We start from the raw sequence: 21,048 nt of genomic DNA, 5'->3' as shown, positions 1-21,048 counted from the left end.
AAAAAGTTTTGATATAATCTTTTATTTTGTTGATAGAATCCAGTACGAGGGAAAAACTTTTGATTAAATCTTGTAACTCCCAATAAAACGAGCACAGATTAAGATAGGAATTTGGGGACCTGCCCTAGAGTATACTTGCTCCATCAGGGCTGGGGTGGTGAATGTAGGGTGAAAGGGTAGCACTGTCTTAAAAAGGGGAAAAATAACCCCAATATTTCCCCTCTCCAATAAAAACCTCAGTAGGTACCCCAATGCCCTGGATTAAAGGAACTAAGTGCACTTATTTAAGCCTGAGAGATACCATCCCTCGGCCAGGGCTACAGGATCTGCCCCTTCACCCACATACCCCTCCTTAACCAAGAAATTTTTGCTCATTTTGGGTGCACATCACGTACCCCTCTCCTCCCCTCTCCCCAGCACAGTAATTGCATGGGCTTGCCTCTTCCGCCCCCTCATCTTCCCAAAATACCACAAACCAACCAGAGTCTGTTTTCATTTCCCAGGCATTATTCCTTCACCCTCCATCCCACACAACCCCCCCCCCCCCAAAGAATAAAGCAAAACAGTCTTTACTCATCCCTACAGAAAAACATCCATTGACTCAGGGCCCCTCATCCTTAGAATGGAGATTTTTTTTTTTTTAATGCCTCAATATATAGTTACCTTCCCAAATTAAACAAAAACAATTTATTTCTGAATAAAAAGTTACAGGGCCTAAATAAAGCCCTAATTTATCATACTCACCCCTAGACAACCCCCCCAAATTTCTACCTTTTTTATTTGAAAAGAGGTCAAATAAATTGGGATTGGTTAGTTTATAAATCAAAACAAAAACAAACAAGACACAAGGTTTCTGTTTTTGTTCATTTGTCCTCAGTTTTTAAAAACAACAGTACTAACTAGAATCTAATAACAAATCAAATCCACACACAGCAGTCCAATGGAGAGTTAAAACGTTCCTGGCTTTACTCCCTGGGAAAAGCCCTGGTCTGTTCCCATTCCTATTGGTCCGGCCGGAATGCTACGCTGCGGACGGGCTGCGGGCGGCGCTGCTGAGCGGGAGCCGCCTGTTGCCTGGCTGCACTTAGGGGACGGAGGCTCACAAGGCGACAGTCTCACCAGTGTTGTTCTAGCCCCAGAGGCAGGATGACACGAGCAAGGCACTCATTTCAGGCACGAAATTTAAGGGGTGCCCCCAAACTCAATAACCAACATACTATTTTAATGCAGTATTTTTTGAACATCAAAACCCATGTAAAACATCCACAATGAACTAAGTATCCAAACTGCTCTGGACAGGATTTCAACCCCATACTTGCTCAATTCCGCTTATTTCCTTCACCCTAGTCTCAGTCCTGTGGGTAATCCTTCTTTACGATTTTGGTATTTTATTCGTCATGGAGTTTGCATTGTATTTTAAATACTGCATTGAGACGGTATTTATCTCCATCACTGAGGTTTTCAGAACCCCTTAAAGTTCTGTACCAGAGGGGAGTGCTCATCTTGTACTAGGTTCCAGCCCCGCCCAGAAATACACACATCCCCTCTTCTGGAACCTACCTCCTTTAGCCTCGGTGCTCTATTTTCAAATAAAAGCCCAAGAATTAACAGCCATAGGAAATGATTAAATCAACAGACTATCAGATTTGAAAATGAGTGGCTTTCAAGTCTGCTGAGAGGAACCTTTCTAAACTCTGAGCAGTTCCAATGAAGGGGACAGTCTTGACAGGATTTGTTACCAAGGGGGATATGGGAGGACAACTTTCCTGATTGGGCAGAAGCAACATATGGCAATTACAGGTCCCCAACACACACACACACACACACACACACACACACACACACACCCACATCCGGTTTAGAGCAAATGTGGGGATGATATTCCATGAGATGGGTTAGGAGGACATACCTCAAAAGAGAAATCCACATACAGAAAAACAGCCCCAATTAACACTCTGGACACTTAAGTACACTTATTCCCCTTCTTCATATGCACCCAGGAGTGTATACAATTGCATAGTTGATTTTTTTTTCCCCCAGAAGAAAAAAAAAAAGAAAGAAAAAGGAAAATTGGCCCAGGATAGGTCCTCCAATTTAAAGCTCTTAGAAATGGTGCTGGCCAGAGCAAAGGCTGTCCAGACTTGTGCTTTGTGCAAAATGCAAAGGCGCTCCCCCTTCTGTGTCCGTAGACCCATTCCCACCCTTTGGGGGAAAGGGCTGAGTCAGGGAAAGGGGGAAACCCAAAGACAGATCAGCTCATTGGGACTAATCTGTGATCTGTGGTTACAGTTCACTAAAATATATTTCTCTAACTACCTTTTTATAAATTGCCCCTAACCCCTACCCCCGTGTTTCAACATCAATCCTATTATCAAAAATATGTCTTCTTACAAAGTGTTTTTTTTCTTATTTTAATAAACTAACCACAGATTAACGTCAGCTATGGCTTGACAAAAGAAGCCGGGATGTTAAATTCATTCTCCAAAAGTAGAGAGGAAGGAGAAAGAATCACTTAAATAGGAAGAAAAAAAAATCGTTTTTTAAAATGTTTTTGCTCACTGGGGTCTTTTTGTTTCTTTTCCTTAAAAAAAAAAAAAAAAAGTCAAAGTAAGTTGCTTTCTACAGAAACACAGCAGAGAGGATGGTAGTGCTCCATTTAGGTTTTTGGTTTTGTTTGAAACAGTCCGGCCAGAGGTCTGTCCTGCTCCCGCCCCTCCCAGGGTGCACTCACACCCCAATGTGTGGTTATTGCTAAGCAGTTACAAAAGATGACCTGTGCCCCCGCTCACCTGGAGAAGGCTCAGCCCACACAGCTGCTCTTCTCGTCACTCTTCCCTTTCCCTGAGGGAACTTTCTTTTTAATAAAATTAAAGTCGTTAAAAAAAAAATCACAATCTTAGCTAAGCTCAGCCCTCAAAAAGGATGAGGAAAAGATAGGGGGCAATCAGCAATCTCCTCTCGAACTAGAACAGATGACAGATGGCTATTTAGAAGGAAATAAAACTTGAGAGGAAAAGGATTCCCCTTTTAAGTTCTTCCCTTTCCCATCTCAATAAACGGATTTCAACTTAACCCCTCCTAATAAGCACCCGTGAGCACACATTACTGCCTCGTCTTTCCAGATCCTTCAGGAGGAAGAATTTATCCAATCCTAATTTCTACCTTAATTCAAATCAACAGCAAATCTGTCTAATTCCCAAGTTTCCCTCCACGCTCCCAACTCCACCGTCATGTGCTTTTTTCCAACCTACAAGAACTTTGGTCTGTTTTTTCTTTTATTGACTGAGAACCTCCTTGGCCCGCTCCTGCCCCAGACTTCTGCCCACCTCCCCACCCCCACACACTAAGCCTTCCCCTCTTTCCCTTAGGTCCTGGGGTGTACCCAAGCAGTTATGAGACAGAGTCACCATCTCCCCCCTTGTACCTTCTCGGTCCCATCAAGACTGACGAAGGACTAGCGCGGCCCCCCGGGCATCGTCCAGCCCTGACTGCTCTTGCCAGCCTGGCAGCTCTCCAGCACACACACTTCCAAAGTTTCTAGCCAGGCTCCCACCAACATTACTGCATTTGCCCCATCTGCATGGGGGCTGGGTCTTGATGAGCCAATTAGTTGAGCTTAACTCTTCGTTTAGTCCCCCTCGCCCTCCGAGGTTCCCCCCCTCAGAACCTGTGCACCAGCAGCTCCCCGCCCGGCTCACGCTCCCTCCTCCTCAGTTCTTCCCTGTAACAGCAGGAGCAGAAGTTGTTCGTCTCAGGGTGTCCGTAGAAGCTGCAGTTCGGCTGTTTGCATTTGGTCTGGGTCGGAGGAAGCCCCCGGGGACCTCCAGCCCATCCATCTGGCTCAGGGGGCTCTCTGTAGCCGTTGCTATAGGAATCGGCCACGCGGAAGGGGGGTGGTAACAATGCGCCCCTGTGAACGCCATCCTTGCAGTGACTGCCTGGCTCCAGAGCCGGCATGCAGTCCTGATGGGGGTAGGGTCGCCCTGGAGGGCACTGTCTGGGGAAGGTGGCATATGGTGGTAGGCCCCCCCCACAAGGACCCCCGGCCAGCTGCCTCCGGGGCTCCTGGCAGTGGACTCCAGCCCCAGCAGGGCGAGGGACTGTAAAGCCCCCAGGGTAGCCAGCAGAGAACGCCACTGCCTTGGACTCTGCTGGGGGGGCGGTCAGCAACTCCTCCCCGCCGCCGTCTGGCTCTGGCTTCTTGGCTGGAGGAGGCCCACTCCCCGCTCCTCCATTCAGGATCTTCCTTTCTGTCTCCTTCTGCTTCTGCTCCGCCAGGAATCTCTCCTCCGCATCAGAGAGGTAGCGCTGGATCATCTCCTCCTGATACTGATGGCGGTGGCCCATCTTCAGGGTCCCCACAAAGATAAACCTCCCCTCCCCCTGCAAGGCAGTCCTGAGCATGCTCAAGCTTTGCGTCACCTCCTGGCTATACTTGCTCCCTCCGTTACCGACAGACTCCGATGCGGGCTTCTCAGACACGGGCCCATCCCCAGCTGCCTCCTCCTTGCCCCCCTTCCAGCTCCTCAGTGAGCTCTTCTTCTTCTTCTCCAGTGTCTCGGTGCCGCTGCTCCCCGCCGACCCTGTCCCCACCCCTCCAGGCTTAGAGCCCTTGCTGTGCATCAGGCCCCCCATGTTCTTCTTGAGCTTGCTGCCCAAGGTTTTGCCAAAGCTGCCCAGTTTGTTGGCCACGGAATCTGCTCTCTTCTTGTCTTTCTCCCGACCTCGCTTTGACTTCTCTTTCCGCTTGCTGCCCTCATTGCTCGTAGAACTGCTGCCAACTGACTCCTTGTCTGATTCCCCAGACTCAGGAGTGGACCGGGGCTCGTCTCCGGCTGAGGCTGTGGGGGACTCAGGCTGTGCCAGGGGAGCCTGCAGGACGTAAGAACAGGGTTAACGGCTGTCCCCTGGGCTGAGCTGAGGGGAGTCCCCTCTACCCATCCATCTGGTTCACAGGGCCCGCTGCAGCGCAGCTACAGGAATGAGCCCCGTGGAAAAGGGCTGATAACACCCCTGTGCACTCCATCCCTGGAGTGCCTGCCTAGTTCCAGCGAAGGGCCCTTGTCGTGGTGGGGAAAGGTCACCCAGGAGGGCACTGTCCTTCCCCAGCTCCAGTCAGCTCTTCCATGGACCAGGGAAAGATGTATCTAATACCTAACTTTTATCTCCCCCCGTAACTCCCTCTGTAATAAGGAGATAACAAAATGAGCCTGACGTTCTTCTAGAGCAATGGAGCAACCATGTAATACAGGACGTCTGGGTAAGGAGGAAGAATATTCCATAGGGACTAGCATATCCTTTATTATAAAGTTTTCTCTCTTTCTTTTTTTTAAAGATTTTATTTATTTGACAGAGAGAGAGCATAAGCAAGGGGAGTGGCAGGCAGAGGGAGTGGGAGAAGCAGGCTCCCCGCTGAGCAGGGAGCCTGACGCAGGGCTCAATCCCAGGACCCCAGGATCATGACCTGAACCAAAGGCAGACACTTAACCAACTGAGCCACCCAGGTGCCCCTATTACAAATTTCTCTATGCCTGGGGCACCTGGGTGGCTCAGATGGTTGGGCGTCTGCCTTCAGCTCGGGTCATGATCTCCAAGTCCTGGGATAGAGCCCCATTGTCGGGCTCCCAGCTCACCAGGCCGTCTGCTTCTCCCTCTCTTTCTGCCTCTCCCCCTGCTTGTGCGCTGTCTCTCTCTCTCTCAAATGAATAAATAAAATCTTAAAAAAACAAAACACCAAATTTCTCTATGCCAGATTCTGCCCAAAATTAATCTCAACGAAGTCTTAACAAACCACAACCAACTCTAACCATTCTGTATCCCCTCAACTTTTAGACATTCAGCACTGGAGTCTGTCAGTTTGCCCTTGTTCCTGTGTTCCTGTTCTATGGAGAATGATGACATCCTCAGAACCTACTGGATCAGGCTCTTAAGGAGACTTAAGCAATTCTGACTCCTCTGGCACCCTCCACACAGGTCTACATATATAAGGCTTGGAACAAAGGAATGATGATCTCAAGTTCACCAAAAAGTCTAGAAAACTTTTCTTGAAGACTGTTTTGGTATCACAAAGTAGAGCTGGAGAGGAGCTGTGGAAAATAGAGGCCACTAACAGGTAGAAAGGCAGGAAAAAGTGTCTTTTGGAACTCATCTGATATTTTCCAGTTACTCCTAACCTTGCATCATCAGCTACTACTCAGAAGCGATTCGGAAGACCACCGCCAAATCTCCCTGTTGCCCCTGTCGCTGACAACGAGGAGGTGCAAGGGTGGGGTCAGAGAAGCCCTCACCTGTGCATCAGAGGACACTGGGATCCACTTCACATTCATGTAGCCATGCAGCAGATGCAATTTCACCTCTAGGGACAGGATTACACTGTGAAGAGGAGAGAGAAAGAATTAAAAACATCCATGACCTTTAAAAAGCAAAGTGTGTGATTCAGTTGGGAGGCAGGATGGGAGAGGGCTACAGACAAGGTTGGGTCTGAATTACAGCTCCACCAATTAGTACTAAGCTTTATGACCTTGAGGCAAGTCACTTCACCCTCCCTGAAACTCAGCTGGGGTTGATAATGGGCATAGATAATATCAAGGGTTGTTGTGAAGATTAAAATAGTATTGGAAAGGACCCAGCATACTGTCTGGAAAACAGGAAATACTTACTGAACAGCAGCCATTATTGTTGCTGGTGTAAATATTATTAAGAGGGAACTTTTGATATTTAGGTAAGAACTTATTTTAAAAGCCATAAATTCTGAGTTTTTAAATCAAACCCTCTCAATTGGATCCCAGTGTCAGGAGCCCAAAGAAGGAAAGACCGGGTAAGAGGTGAGGGAGGAGCTTTTATATCCATACCTTCTTTTTTTTTTTTTTTTTTTTTAAGATTTTATTTATTTGACAGAGAGAGAGACAGCCAGCGAGAGAGGGAACACAAGCAGGGGGAGTGGGAGAGGGAGAAGCAGGCTCCCAGCGGGGCAGGGAGCCCGATGCAGGGCTCGGTCCCAGAACGCCAGGATCACGCCCTGAGCCGAAGGCAGACGCTTAACGACTGAGCCACCCAGGCGCCCCCATATCCAAACCCTCTTTGTAGGAAGCTGTGGAAGGCACAGGTGGAAGACTAAACCTGCTTTGGGAGGCGGCAGGGAGGGGGGCTGGCAGAAAGAACAAATTTTTCTTGCTATTTAAATTCAGAAAGGCAACAATCCAAAGCAAACTAACTACTTTGGTCAATTATTTAACACCCCCCCCCCGCCCCCCCCCATGGAGTGCCTGGTTGGCTTAGTCAGTAAAGCACGGAACACTTGATCCTGCGGTTATGAGTTCAAGGCCCATATTGGGTGTAGAGATTACGTAAAAATTAAAATCTTAAAAAAAATTTTTAAATAAATAAAATAAAAGCCCTCTTGCTTGGGCTGGGAGAAACAGTGTGACTTGATTACCTAGATTTTCTGGTCACTGTTTCGGAGATTCTGGGATGTATCAGTAGAAGAACACGCCTCATATTTCTAAGGAAAGAACAAGCTGCGATCCCAGATTTCCCTCTTTCACGGGGAGAAAAAGCAGCTGCATGCTGCAAGAATCCTGGTGCCCAACCTGTCCCCCATGTCTCCATCTTCCCAAAACACCGGAGCTAGGATGTGACTGTCTTGCCTCTGAGCTGAGGAAGAGTCTCGGGGGAAACGGATGCTGTATGTGGAAGAGACACTTAGCAGGTGGGAAGGCCACGCCTGCCTCACCTGGCCAATCGGACGTTGTCATTGTCATCTTTGCCCCACTCCCAGCCCTTTCCAGGGTCCACAGCAAAGTGCAAGGGCAGCAGCTTATGCTCTGAATCTGTAAGCGGGATCACAGCTGGGGAGGAAGAAACATGTCATCAAGGAGTCTCCTTAAGGAGAGAGGAAGGCAACCGAACACAGACTGACTTCACGAAAAAGGAGGCTGGATCATATCACAGGTCTCAAACTGAGCTCACTCCTCAGTTCGTAATTCACATGTCAATTAGACTGGCAACAAAAACAGACAGACTTGTTTTCCCTTACTAGCCAACACACAATTTAGGCCACTGATCTCCATGACTCCCCACCAGTCAGTCAACAAACACTCATGATGTTCTTGCCAGTTCAGGTGGATTCAAAAACATTCCAAGTCATTATTAAGACAAATAACAGCAAAGCATCACTTGGAAGGTTCTATGGTCTTAATAGACACACGCTTTACTCCAGAACAGGGAGCAGCAAATACAGGCAGGCTACAGTGTTTTTCCCCAAAGCTCTTTGTCAAAATGTATTGATTTGAATTTAAAAGCCCTGCTGGATCTTTAGCTTAGTAAAACAGTGTCGGCGTGCACTGTGTGGGTTTGCACGCTACTTAATTCTTCCCTCCTACACCCTCCCCCACCTCCGTTTTTCCAAGTGAAAATAAAGTAGACCAAAAGACACCAAAGACACCAACATTGCATTAAGTACCTTGTTCCTTGGCATTCTCCTTCTGCTCCATGGACACAAGTGCAGAAAAGTGGGCCTGATCGTAGGCGAGCACCAGAGGGGAGCGGTGACACTGGCTGGCTGGGACCTCCAAGGGCAGATAGATTCCCCCAAAGGGAATAGGGGCAAATGCTGCAGCAAACCACAAAGACTGTTCTTCAGGATGTGTTCTTGCCTACAGGGTAACCCCCACACCGCACTATACCAACTGAGCTCCCCCTTCACTCACTCTAATCCCTGGTTCATCATTCTTTCTTAAGAAGCCTCATCAGTTAACCCCAACTGCTTTGCTCTTGATCTCTTGAGAATTTTGCATTGTTCTAATGTACACCTTGTTTCTCCCCAAGGGTCCATATAGCCCCTTCCTTCCCTCCTCCCAGTGCTTAGCCCAAGGCTCTGCAAACAGAAGGTGCTCAGGGCAGGGAGGAGTCACTCACCTTCCCCACCAGAGTCCCTCAGCATGGTGTCAGCCACGACGACTATGGGCCTCCTAAGCACATGGGCAAGGACAAAGACGTGGAATTCTTCTAGGCTCTCATACACAGGCTCCTCTGAACTCTCCACCCTAGAGTTGCAGGAGGGGAGAGAGTGGAAGGGGTGCAGTGGAGGGGGGGGGAAACCAAACAAGACACCCCTGGAGACCAGTTCCGCAGAGAGGAAAAAGAGGAATGCCCTTTCCTGGTTTTCTAATCCTAAGGCTGCCGTGGACATAGCTGATTATTTTATGCTACCGTGGCTATTTCTAGTCCCGTTTCAGAGATGGGGAAATCCAAGAAAAGAGATCTGAAGGCCCTGAGGTTCAAGTAGCGTTAGGAATCTGGAGGTAACCCCTCTGTTAAAACCAATCTTGCTCAATAGCCTTCCCCATTTGCTTTATCCGTAGCTCAGAACTGTGCAGCCTCACTTCACCTACCACACACATCACGTCCTACAAAAAGAAAAAGAAAAAGAAAAAAATTCCTCTTTCTACGTTCCCTTATGTGAAGAAGAGCATCTCACCCTCAACCTATCTACCTAGTAGCCTAGTCAGAAATCTGTGAAATAATTACTCCTCTTTATCTCTCATCTTAACTAGCCACCTGGCTTGACCGATTCCATCTCTTCCTGTCTCTTGTATCTATCTCCTCCGGCCAGTCTGCAGCCCACCACTCTTGTTCACACCCATGGCCTGTCTCCTGGATTACTACAACTGCACCAGCCTCACTGCCCTCCACTTCATCACCTGCTCTGCTGGCGGTGCGTTCAAACACACGAATTTGCTCCTGTCACCCGCATCCACACAACTCGGTGGCTTCCTGCCCCCTGCAGCAATGTCATTCAACACTCGGATCCTGGTACACATGCAGATTTCTGGGCCATAGCTCAGTCCACTCAACCGAACTTCCTTAGGGTGGGGTCCCCAAATCTGCACTTTAACAAGCCTCCCAGATGATTCTTATGCACAATAAAGTCTGGATAGGTTATAATTTTTAATTTTATATTACAGAAAATTTCAAACATTCAAAACTAGAAAGAATATTATACCTAAACTCTCACGTATCCATCACTCAGCCTCAACCATTATAAAACACATGGTCAATGTCGTTTCACCTAGACCTTGATCTATTTCCCTATTTGTCCCCACCCCACCCCACATTATTTTGATTCAAATCCTAGACATCATTTCATCCATAAATTTTTCAGTTTCTATCTCTAAAAAAAGAAAGGACTCCTTTTAAAAACAACCACATAACCATTAGTATCACACTTCAAAAAAAAAAAACTAACAGTAATTAAACACATAGACACTGTTCACGTTTCCCCAACTGTCTTATAAATGTCCGTACGTTCCCACTCATTGATTTAAGTGTCTTTAAACTTAGATTCCCTCTCCCTTTTTATATTCTTTGCAATATATTTATTGAGAAAACTGAGTCATGTCCTGCAGTTTCTCAAAGTCCGGATAGGATACGATTTTAATTCCTCAGCCTGGTACAACAGAACCGTCAGCATGGCACACAAAACTGGTTATCCAGCCTCGTCCAGCACTCTACACCACACTCTGTATTCTGGCAATGCCCAGCTACTTGCAGTTCCTAGAATACACCATGCTGTTACACCCCTATGGTGCCTCTCTTTCCTTCTAACATCCTCTTAGCACGAAGTTCTTTGGACACTGAGGACTCAGTAAAGATTACTTCCTACTCCCCCCACTTAGCATTACTTACCCACCACAGTTGGCTCCATTGGTACCTAGATGCATGCGGGGTTCGCTTGAGGCAAGCTTGATCAACTCATTCCATTCCTTCTGCCATTCGTCCTCTGTGTACACCAGCCCTGACTACATGAAAGACAGGCAGGGGAGATCAAGCAGTTAGAGGCGAGGTTCACGAGGCGGCAGCTATTCCAACTCACTCACATTGCCCCACTCCCTATTCTCTTAGCACTTGGCTTACAATGTGTACCACAAAGGCAAATCTCTTCTCCCTTTCCTAGTCAAGTTTCACAAAAAGAATAGTCCATGATCTCTCTCACACTTCTTTTTCTTCCATTCTTTTCCAGCCCATTTCAGCCTGGCTTCTTTTCTGTCCTCCAGCCTCCACCCCTTCCCGACTTCTGCCACTTCACATAACTGACTCTGGCAAAGAACAATGACCTTCTAATTGCCGAATTCGGTGGACTCCTTGGTTCTCATCTCTCTTAGTCTTCATGCAGCATTTCAACTCCTCATTAAACTCCCTTCTCCTTCAGTTTCTGCACCACTGCTCTCTCCTATCCCTCTTAACTCTGTCCACCCCGACAATATTGGTTTGTGTCAACAACATTAGCAGCCTTGGTTCCTTCTGATGATCTCCTCTACTGCCATCTGTATGCTCAGGACTCTCAAATCTCCCTCTCCATCCCAGACCTCCTCTTACTCTCTGTATTCACATCCAGCTGCCTACTGAAGACTGCCACCTGCCCATGACTGCCTCAAACTCTATACAGTCAAAACTGAACTCCCACCTCTTCCAAAACCCACCCTTCTTCCTATATTCCTGCCTTAGTGAATAGGGCTGAATATTACCCAAACACCCAAGCTAGAAACAAGGGACTTACTGAAGACTCCTCTCCTTTTACCCACTCCACACCTGGATTCCTTAGTCAACAATTATTAAGCATGAACTACTGCACTGGACCCTTACCTAGTTTTACTACTTCCAGTCATGCATTCCTCTGATCTACTTTCTACAATGTTACCAGGAAGATTTTTCTAAAATTAAAATCTGATGTTTGCTTCCTGCTACAAATTATTCTAAGAACCATCATGACATGGGGCACCTGGGTGGCTCAGTCGGTTAAGCATCTGCCTTCAGCTCAGGTCACGATCTCATGGTCCTGTGATCGAGTCCCACATCGGGCTCCCTGCTCAGCGCTGAGCAGGGAATCTGCTTCTCCCTCTGCCCACCAGCCCCCCACCCTGCTCATGTTCGCTCGCTCTCTCTCAAATATAATAAAATCTATCAAAAAAAAAAAAGAACGATCATGACCTATTAGATATAGTTCAAAGGGGCGCCTGGGTGGCACAGCGGTTAAGCATCTGCCTTCAGCTCAGGGTGTGATCCTGGCGTTATGGGATCGAGCCCCACATCAGGCTCCTCCGCTATGAGCCTGCTTCTTCCTCTCCCACTCCCCCTGCTTGTGTTCCCTCTCTCGCTGGCTGTCTCTATCTCTGTCGAATAAGTAAATAAAATCTTAAAAAAAAAAAATTAAAAAAAAAAAAAAAACAACCCCTTTACTGTAGCATACACAGTCCACTTCCTGGCCCCTACCCCCCTCTCTGATACATCATTTCATTAGCTGTAGTTCCCTGAATGCACGGAGTTGCTTTATACTTGAGCTTTTGTCTGGCTTGTTCCTTCTGCTTGGAGCAGCCCACTTCCTATCCACCTGATGAACAATTTCTCAACTTGTCAGGAGAGAACTCAAGTATCTTTTCTATGCAGCCTTTCCTAAACCTTCCTGGTAGACCCACTCCTTCCTTTGTGCCCTCCCTCCTCAACTGCTGTACAGACTTTATCACAGTACCAAAGTAACCTGTTACTTCGGAACAGTTATGTATTTACACGTCCATCTCCTACTCCTACCCTTAAGGGCCAGGACCATGTTTCAGGCAATATACCAGTGCCTATGATGGGATCGGTAACTAATAAATACATGCTGAGTGAAACTATAATTTTTATCAAGGGATCGGAGAAGTGGTACAATTTAAAAATATCATTTGCCTTTAGGATGTATATGATAATTTGGCAGATAATTTGGCTTACATTACTAGTATTAAAATGAGTTTATACCACTTGAACACACACTAACAGTAGAAAGAATCGCACTGAAAACATGAGGAGCACGAGGAGCAAATCTAAGAAGTACTGAAGGCTGCTGTAAGCACATTTTACTTTATTTCTTTTTAAAGATTTTATTTATTTATTTGAGAGAGAGCACGAGTGGGGGGCGGGGGCAGAGGGAGAAGCAGACTCCCTGCTGAGCAGGGAGACCTGATGCAGGGCTCGATCCCAGGACCCTGGGATCATGATTTGAGCAAAGGCAGATGCTTAACCGACTGAGCCACCCACATGCCCACATTTTACTTTAATGATAAAAAAATGACAAAGCTATGTTCTCTTTGTAAAATGCTGTAACAAAGCTTTTCAATTAAAAATAAAAAGAACAGGGATGCCTGAGTGGCTCAGTTGGTTAAGCGTCTGCCTTCGGCTCAGGTCACGATCCCAGGGTCCTGGGATCCAGTCCCGCATCGGGCTCCCTGCTCAGTGGGAGCCTGCTTCTGCCTCTGCCTGCAGCTCTCCCTGCTTGGGCTCTCTCTGACAAATAAATAAATAAAATCTTTAAAAAATAAAATAAAATAAAAAAATAAACAGAACAATGCGCAGGCAGTATGTACTGACGGGATACTCTGGTCACTCTGTCTTCCTCTCACCTATTTCAGCTTCCTGTTTTCATACACACAGCCACTAGGTGGCGTACCCTTCCAGCCTGAAAAAGTCCTTACTGGGTTGATTCTGTTGTTTATTTATTTAAACAATCTCTACACCAAGGTGGGGCTCAAATTCATCACTCCCAAGTCAAGAGCCGTATGCTCTACCTACTGAGCCAGCCAGGCGCCCCATCCTTATTGGGTTTGACCACTAATTTCAACACAAAACAAGAAGGCCTGGGAAATCAAAACCAATTTAGTTCGTGTGGTGTTTGGTCCTGATTAAAAGAAGCCCCCCAGTCCTTCATGCCTCCCTCCATTCCCATGCCCAAGGTGCACTATAATGCTATAAATAGTCTCAACTAAAACAATTCTCTACACCACATTTCCAGTATGAACTTCTAAGTGCTGGGCAAAAGGAGTAAAATATTGCTCCTTTGATAGCCACTATTCTCTATGCATGTATTTCCACTGGAGACTTTAAGGGGGAGCAGGTGGCTGACCAAGAACAGAACCTGGGTATTTCTGGGTCTCCTGGCTAAATCCATAATAATCTAACCCCACCTTTAAAATAACTACAATAGCTTAACAGCTGGAATTGGGCATACCTATTCTGACTGCTGCTGTCACTTCTACTTAATAGGTGAATGCCCCAGTCCGGCCTCTTCTTGACTCTGGAGTGGTCAAATGTAAGGTTCAGGGAGATGGTGTGAATTCAATAGTGAAGAGGCTGGCTCGAGCTTAAGCAAAAGAAGCTCTCCACAAGGTCCAGCTCAGCTCGTCAGGGAGCCATGGTACGTGGCAATAATGAAGAATGCCATTTACCTGGCCTTGCCCCTGTGTAGTTATTTCCCTCAGGACTCCTCTGGGGCAGATTGGCTGATCGAAGACACCATTCTGATCCTAATACCATCCCAATTTTAACAATTGGGTTCTTTGTTTTTAAGAGAGAAACAAGACACATTCTGTCTTCATATTTTAATCTTCAGGATATAAAATCCTAATAATTAAAAAAACCTCTTAGTTCTCTATAATGGCCAGTTATGATAGAACAATAAAAGGGGACAAGAAAGAAGATGGAAAGAAAAAGGGAAGTTTCCGAAGAGACAGTCCCATTTTTATGCCAGAGCACCCAGCCATATACATGGCAAAAAAAAACCCCAGATACACACAGACAGCGCAAGATAAGCAGAGCAGACAGAGAACCAGGGGAAAAAGAAAGAGGGAGACTGTTATCTTTCTATGTAAATGTGCAGCGTCATTATTAAAGTGAGGGGTGGGTAAACTCTTTTATTGCTCAACCATAACTGCAGACAGTAAATCTTTCAGGCTTTGCGGGCCATATGCAACTACTCTCGTCTGCTGCTGTTCTAGCCCACACGAGGAAAGCACTTCACACAAACAAGCGTACATAAATGAATGGGCAGGGCTATGTTCCAATACATTTTTTTTTTTTTTTAACAATACTGTTGGTGGGATTTGTCGCACCGGCCATAGTTGGCTCAACCTGTTACGGGGATGAAAAGTACAAACAGGCCACTGTTACCTTCTTATACAAAAGCAGTCTCAACATCGGCTAAACCCCATTCAAACTCAATTTAACAGGCACGTTTTTAAAATTTTTAAACAAACAGAGTGTATGAAAAGCAAATAGTACATACAGCCAACAAAATTCTTAAGCATTTACATTTCTATAAGAATTGAAAACGTAAGTCCTTAAAAATTGGTCGAGCCTTACTATAAACAAAAAGCCCTAAAACGATACAAAAATCCTGTGGACTTGTCGTATCTTATTTTGCAAAAGATGACTACTGAAGCCTTACTGAGCATCTATCAGGTGAGAAGCATAATGTCAGCTCCCTCCTCCATGGTCTCAGCTTCCCCACACTGGTTCTCATGACCGTATCAGAAAGGCATGGGCCCTGTGGTGTCTTCTGCATTTCCTACAATTCCCAGGATTACGAGGGGAGTACCGCCAATTAAGCACCAGGAGACAGAGCCTGCTGGTGCGCACTGAGCACTTCCTGTAGCGAACTGTGGGGACAAGGGGCTCCCACCCAAACCCCCTCACCTCTTTATTCTGCTGTGTTTGCTGCCACCTCCAGCGCCGTTTTAATGCTTCCTTCTCGGCCCCTTTCTCCATCAGTGCGTACAAAGCTTTCCGCAGCATCAAGTCCCGATCATGGAAACCCCACATGCCTGTGGCAAGAAAAACACACCAGGAGGACATCTTACCTCGACCGACCTTTATTATGATGCACATACCCTAGCATGAAGGAAATCAGGCTGAAGACCAGGTTCAAAGAAATCCCTGTGACTCAGGGGAGAGAGACTTAATCATGAGAGAAAAGATGTTCCTACTCTGGAGGTTCAGAAACTTCAAGAACTTAGAAGTGGGGGACACACTACATCCTACAAACTCCGGACAGAAAGCCCCTTACTCATGAGGCAAGTCTAACAAACTAAAATACAGAGCAGCGGCAGAAAAGATTGGCCTGGCACATGGCAATCAGCATCAAAGCCGGAGGGATGGTTGAAAAAGAGAACTTTTTAAAAATCTAAGGCAAAAAACATATTGAATTACAAGTAAGTTTTATAATTAAAGTAAACAAATCTCACAAAACTGATGAAAACATCTTTTTTATATACCAAAAGAATAAATATTAAGTAGAATGATATACACACATAGTTGTATCCTGCTTACATACTTCCTGCTCAATACTTCTGGGGGGCAGCTCTCAGAGGGGGACCCACGCTAAATCCCGTGTCCTCCACATGCTCTCTGAGTAAGACTGAAAGGCCAGGGCAGGCCTCTCTCCCCCCCCCCCCCCCGCATGCCCATGCACACGCACACCCTGTACGATCACTTCTGCCTAAGATCCGGGTTAGTGGATTCAGTCCTGCACATGAGATTTAATTCTACTGCTTCCTTTCTGAGGGCCCGGGACACCATCTTCAGGCTCACCCAGAGAGGCTGCATGCAGGAGGCAGTTTCCATCGCCGGTAGTTGCCAAAGGAAGCAGCCTCTGGCAGGTAGGGTCCACACTCACCCACCAGTTCAAACGCCCTATAGAAACAGGAGGAAAAGGAGAGGAGATTATTCGTAAAGCCCGTCCCACTTCGCTAGCTCTAAAACAGTCTCCAAACTTGCCTCCTCTAGGAAGCCTACCCAGAATAAAACCATCTCTGTTACTCCTTATACCCTCTTCACTTACACCTAGTTGATCAGAATCTGGAGAGCATGACTGGTGAGATCAGCAGTTCTTACATGGGGACCCCTGATCTAACCATTATCCAAGGGGACATTTGGCAATATCGGAAATATGTTTGGTTGTCACAACTGGTGGGGGGATGCTACTGGCATCGAGTGGGTAGAGGCCACAGAGATCGCTAAACATAATATAACGTAGCAGGCAGCTCACACAACAAAGAATTATCTGGTCCTAAATGTCAACAGCGCTGAGATTGAGCAACTCTGGGTTAGATGATGGGGCCAAGGTCATAGGTTGAAATCTGTGTCTGGCTCTGATTCCTTCACTCTGCTCAGGAGACCAGTAAACATCATACAATGAAGCTCAGCACAAATCCATCATCAGTAAAAGAAAAACAACCCAAAACATGTATTCACAGCGTCACGTAAGTATCATCGGCATATCTGAGAGCATGTCAACTTGTACGTGGTATGACTTTAAAGACATGAGCAACAAGACAAAGCACATGAAACACCTCAGAAAGTGAGTCTTGATTCTGTACAGTCATCCCACAATTGCTGATCCTTTCACATGAGGGAAATATTTCATGAATCGTGCTTAAAAGTTTTCTTGAATTACTGAAAAGTCGACAGAAAGAAAAACTGGCCTATGATCTCACTAGCCAGATAACTTGCTAACTTTTTAAAAAAGTATAAATAGAGGCACACAGTTACTATAAAAGGGTACAAATGAAAAATGAAAGCTTCTTTCCCATGCCCCCACCTCCCAGGCCCCAGTCTTTCTTCTAAGGAAGTTCATTTATTTATTTATTTTTAAAGATTTTATTTATTTATTTGACAGAGAGAGACAGCCAGCGAGAGAGGGAACACAGCAGGGGGAGTGGGAGAGGAAGAAGCAGGCTCCCAGAGGAGGAGCCTGATGTGGGGCTCGATCCCAGAATGCCAGGATCACGCCCTGAGCCTAAGGCAGACGCTTAACGACTGCGCCACCCAGGCGCCCCATCTTCTAAGGAAGTTTAATACCTGACTAGCTTTTCCCAGATTCCCAGCAGCCTCGTCCCACCATATTAACTCATTTTAACAGTCATTTAAGACAAACACAACTGTAAAGGTAAATAAATCTTCGGGGAAAGGCTCATATAAACACATGGGACTTTTAAATTAATCACCATTGTACATCATCTGTAGTATTGGTTCTTTCTGGTCACAAGGGTGTTCCAGAGCCAATTATAATTCATTTGTATTTTTTTCCCCATGTATGGATTTTTAGATATTGATTCCTGGGCTGTTCATGTGTATATCTGGTTTCCCTACCATCAAACAGGAAATTTCCAGGGAAAAGTGTCTAATTTGTGTCCCGAAAAGAAGCGCCTAGCTCAGTACATGTTGATCTGACTGACTCTTGACTTTGCAGTCCGCTCCCACACTTAGACAGGAAGCTACTGGTCAAGGCCAGGCCCTCCACGTGGCTGCCTACAGGTGAAGAGCAGAGGGAAGAGCCCGGGAAAAGGAGTACTCACTGACCTGCCTGTTCCAAGGCAACCAACATGGACTGTTCAATAAGGTCTCTCTCTATGAAGCTGCGGAAGTCTTCGTTGTACACAGTGAGATCTGGAAGCTGGAAGGCACAGATGGGCATTTCCAGGGGGTGCTCACTGCTCCCCCCACCCCCACCATTGGAGGAGACATGGGACCGGGCCAGGGAAACAATGCTGGAGCTGGCGTGGGAGATGCCCCTAGACAGGCGTTTTTCTGCAATGAGAAACGGAGTTACCTTAGAACATACACAGCCCAGAGAACATTCTACTCATGCGGTGATGGTTACCTCTTGACAAGGGTTACCTCTTCCAGGCAGGGAAAAACTGTGAGTCTAACTAGCTACCAAATTTCCCAACCCTCTTTCTCAATCCAAATACAAGTGGAGAAATATAGAAAGTAGTATTTTTACAAGCACTTCTATTAGCACCAAATATACATTCCCCTTTCTACCCTTTTTAAAAGAAATTGCCTGAACTTCTCCCCATGACTGTCTTTTTTAATTTCCATTTCCCAACATAACAGGGACTTATTCATTTGGCAACTTGGTCAGTGTTTGGTAGAGAAAAGAGGGAATAAGGGAAATGGGGTTTCATTTGGCTAGACTGCATCAAATTATCACTCTGATAATTTTCACAGTTTTGGAGAATACAGGAAAGAATTTCCATTATAGAAAATTAAGGATAAATCTTACACATCTGGAAACTTTCTTATCTATCATCAATAACATTTATTTACATTATTTACTACAACTTTTCTAGATTCATATTTATCAGAAATGTACAGGTACAGTCATTCTCACTTAACATGCCAGAGAAAGACAGTCATGTAGACAGGGCCCCAAATTATTTTTTTTTAAGATTTTATTTACATATTTGTCTGGGGGGGGGAGCACAAGCAGGGGGAGCAGCAGGCAGAGAGAGAAGCAGGCTCCCCGCTGAGCAAGAAGCCCGATGCGGGATTCAATCCCAGGACCCCAGGATCATGACCTGAGCCAAAGGCAGACACCCAACCAACTGAACCACCCAGGCGCCCCTATTTCACTTGTTTCGATTACATGGCACCTACAATTCCCCAGCAGATAGTCTGTGATCATAATCTGCTCCGTGTCATATTATGATTCATTTGCACGACTTGAGTTATATAAAGATTATCAAAAGCTAAAAACTGTGTTGGGAAGTAGTTCTTAATCCAATACTTGCCAGAGATGACAAGCAAAGTAAATCAAGAGTTGTCTAAAGTTATTTTATAGTGATGTTATTTTTTAAACTATTGTTTTGGTATTTAAAAAGCATCATAAGCCCATGGTAAAAAATTAAAATACTATCAAATGATGTAAAGTATTACAAAGAAATCTCTCCCTTATTTAAAATTTCTGATTCCTTTCCCCGAGGCAACCTTTGGATCCTTCTAGAATTTTTTATGCACATAGAAACACATATAGCTCTGGGCATCTGGGTGGCTCAGTCAGTTAAAGCGAGTGACTCTTGGTTTCAGCTCAGGTCGTGATCTCGAGGTCATGAAATAGAGCCCCACATGTTCTATGCTTAGACTCTCTCTCCCTCCCCCTCTGTCCCTCCCCCTGCTCTCTCTCTAAAACAAACAAATAAATCTTAAAAAAAAAAAGCAATATAGCTTTGATATCATTTTAAGAAACACAAACAAGAACATACTATATAAACGGTACTGCATCTTACCTTTCTCAATAGATTTTAGAGACTTTAAAAAACAGCACATCAAGTTCTACCTAATTCTTTCCAATGGCTGCAGAGTATTCCACAACATAAACGATTTTAATTTATTTAGCTTCTCCTCTACTAACAGACATTAAATGTTGTTTTCAAGCTTTAACTTTCAAGCTTTATGCTGTATATGTGTATGTGTCCACTTACATCTATTTATTTAAAGGACACACACATACAAACCCACATGCACGTACACATGTATGATCAATTCCTAGAAATCAAATTGCTAAGTCAGAGTCTACATGCATTTTAAAATTCTGATACATACTGACATCCCCATCTTTGGAGGATGGCAGTGATCCTTTGAATTCACCCTTTACTCTATCTCGACAACTAGACTGTACTCCCTCATCCATTTCTCTCCCAGGATCTGAAAAAGGCCTTTGGACAGAGTAATACTCAAGGTGCAGTGGGACAGTGTGAGCAGGGGAAGGACAAGGCTCATCTCCAAAGGATGACTCCATTTAGCAGTCCCCTCGCTTCCTTTCTACTCTGCCTGTAGAAACACCCCTCAGTTACCCCAGTACCTTGAACGATGTCATCCTGCCGCTGCAGGGTGGGTCGGGGAGGGCGGGCCGACTCTCTCTCCGAAAACCCTTTTTCAGGGGTCCTAGAGCCACCACTCCCTTCACTAAAGGGTGGGGGCAGGTTCCCAGCATGGACTTGACGTAGCTGTTCAAAATCACTGAGGGCGGCACTCACGTCCCAATTCTTTCCTGGCAGAAGACAAAGCAAAAAGTGAAATGGGTACTCAGGGAACGGGGAAACTGAGGAAAGACACAGAACAATCACTCGAACCATCCTCTCAAAACCAGCAAGCAAAATTCATGTGCACTTCCACCATTCTCCTATCACACGTTAATTTTCCTCATTAACACTTCAGTCTTCAATACCACAACCTATTTATTTCCTTGTTGTCCATTTCCTAAGTCTGCTCTGTGGGCACTGAAACTTTGTGTCTCTGAACTGAAAGGGCCCACAGAGACCACAGATAAAACAAAGGAAGCCTAAAGAAGTAGAGCGACTTGCCCAAATGCACTGCTAGTTTGCACCAAGGAAAAGTGCAACTAAAGCCCAGGTCTCTCAATTCTGAGATCCAGACAGTTCTTAGCCTCGACATGCTCTA

The 21,048-nt window shown here is 45.8% G+C and overlaps 1 protein-coding gene across 6 annotated transcripts in view; it reads right to left on the bottom strand.

The window, feature by feature from the left end:
• Window positions 1–6: 6 nt before the first annotated feature.
• The window catches only part of OTUD7B (OTU deubiquitinase 7B), a 54,618-nt gene continuing 33,576 nt past the window's right edge, over window positions 7–21,048 (bottom strand). For 4 of the 6 annotated variants that reach the window (XM_026486606.4, XM_026486605.4, XM_048220323.2 and 1 more), the window contains 10 exons: window positions 20,450–20,638; window positions 18,166–18,393; window positions 16,396–16,497; window positions 15,502–15,629; window positions 10,687–10,799; window positions 8,917–9,044; window positions 8,462–8,611; window positions 7,733–7,847; window positions 6,288–6,372; window positions 7–4,872 (listed from right to left, as the gene is read on the bottom strand). In XM_026486606.4, the coding sequence (XP_026342391.3) occupies window positions 3,661–4,872; window positions 6,288–6,372; window positions 7,733–7,847; window positions 8,462–8,611; window positions 8,917–9,044; window positions 10,687–10,799; window positions 15,502–15,629; window positions 16,396–16,497; window positions 18,166–18,393; window positions 20,450–20,638 (2,450 nt within the window). In that variant the 3' untranslated portion in view covers window positions 7–3,660. Of the gene's footprint in view, window positions 4,873–6,287; window positions 6,373–7,732; window positions 7,848–8,461; window positions 8,612–8,916; window positions 9,045–10,686; window positions 10,800–15,501; window positions 15,630–16,395; window positions 16,498–18,165; window positions 18,394–20,449; window positions 20,639–21,048 lie in introns of those variants that run through there. The other 2 variants (XM_057310308.1, XM_057310309.1) reach the window with 2 other exon arrangements.

The sequence above is a fragment of the Ursus arctos genome, unplaced genomic scaffold (genome assembly GCF_023065955.2).
Source record: "Ursus arctos isolate Adak ecotype North America unplaced genomic scaffold, UrsArc2.0 scaffold_12, whole genome shotgun sequence".
In the NCBI taxonomy this organism is placed as follows: domain Eukaryota; kingdom Metazoa; phylum Chordata; class Mammalia; order Carnivora; family Ursidae; genus Ursus; species Ursus arctos.
Note: the sequence above shows the minus strand (reverse complement) of the source record. Positions and strands in the feature narration are given on the sequence as shown.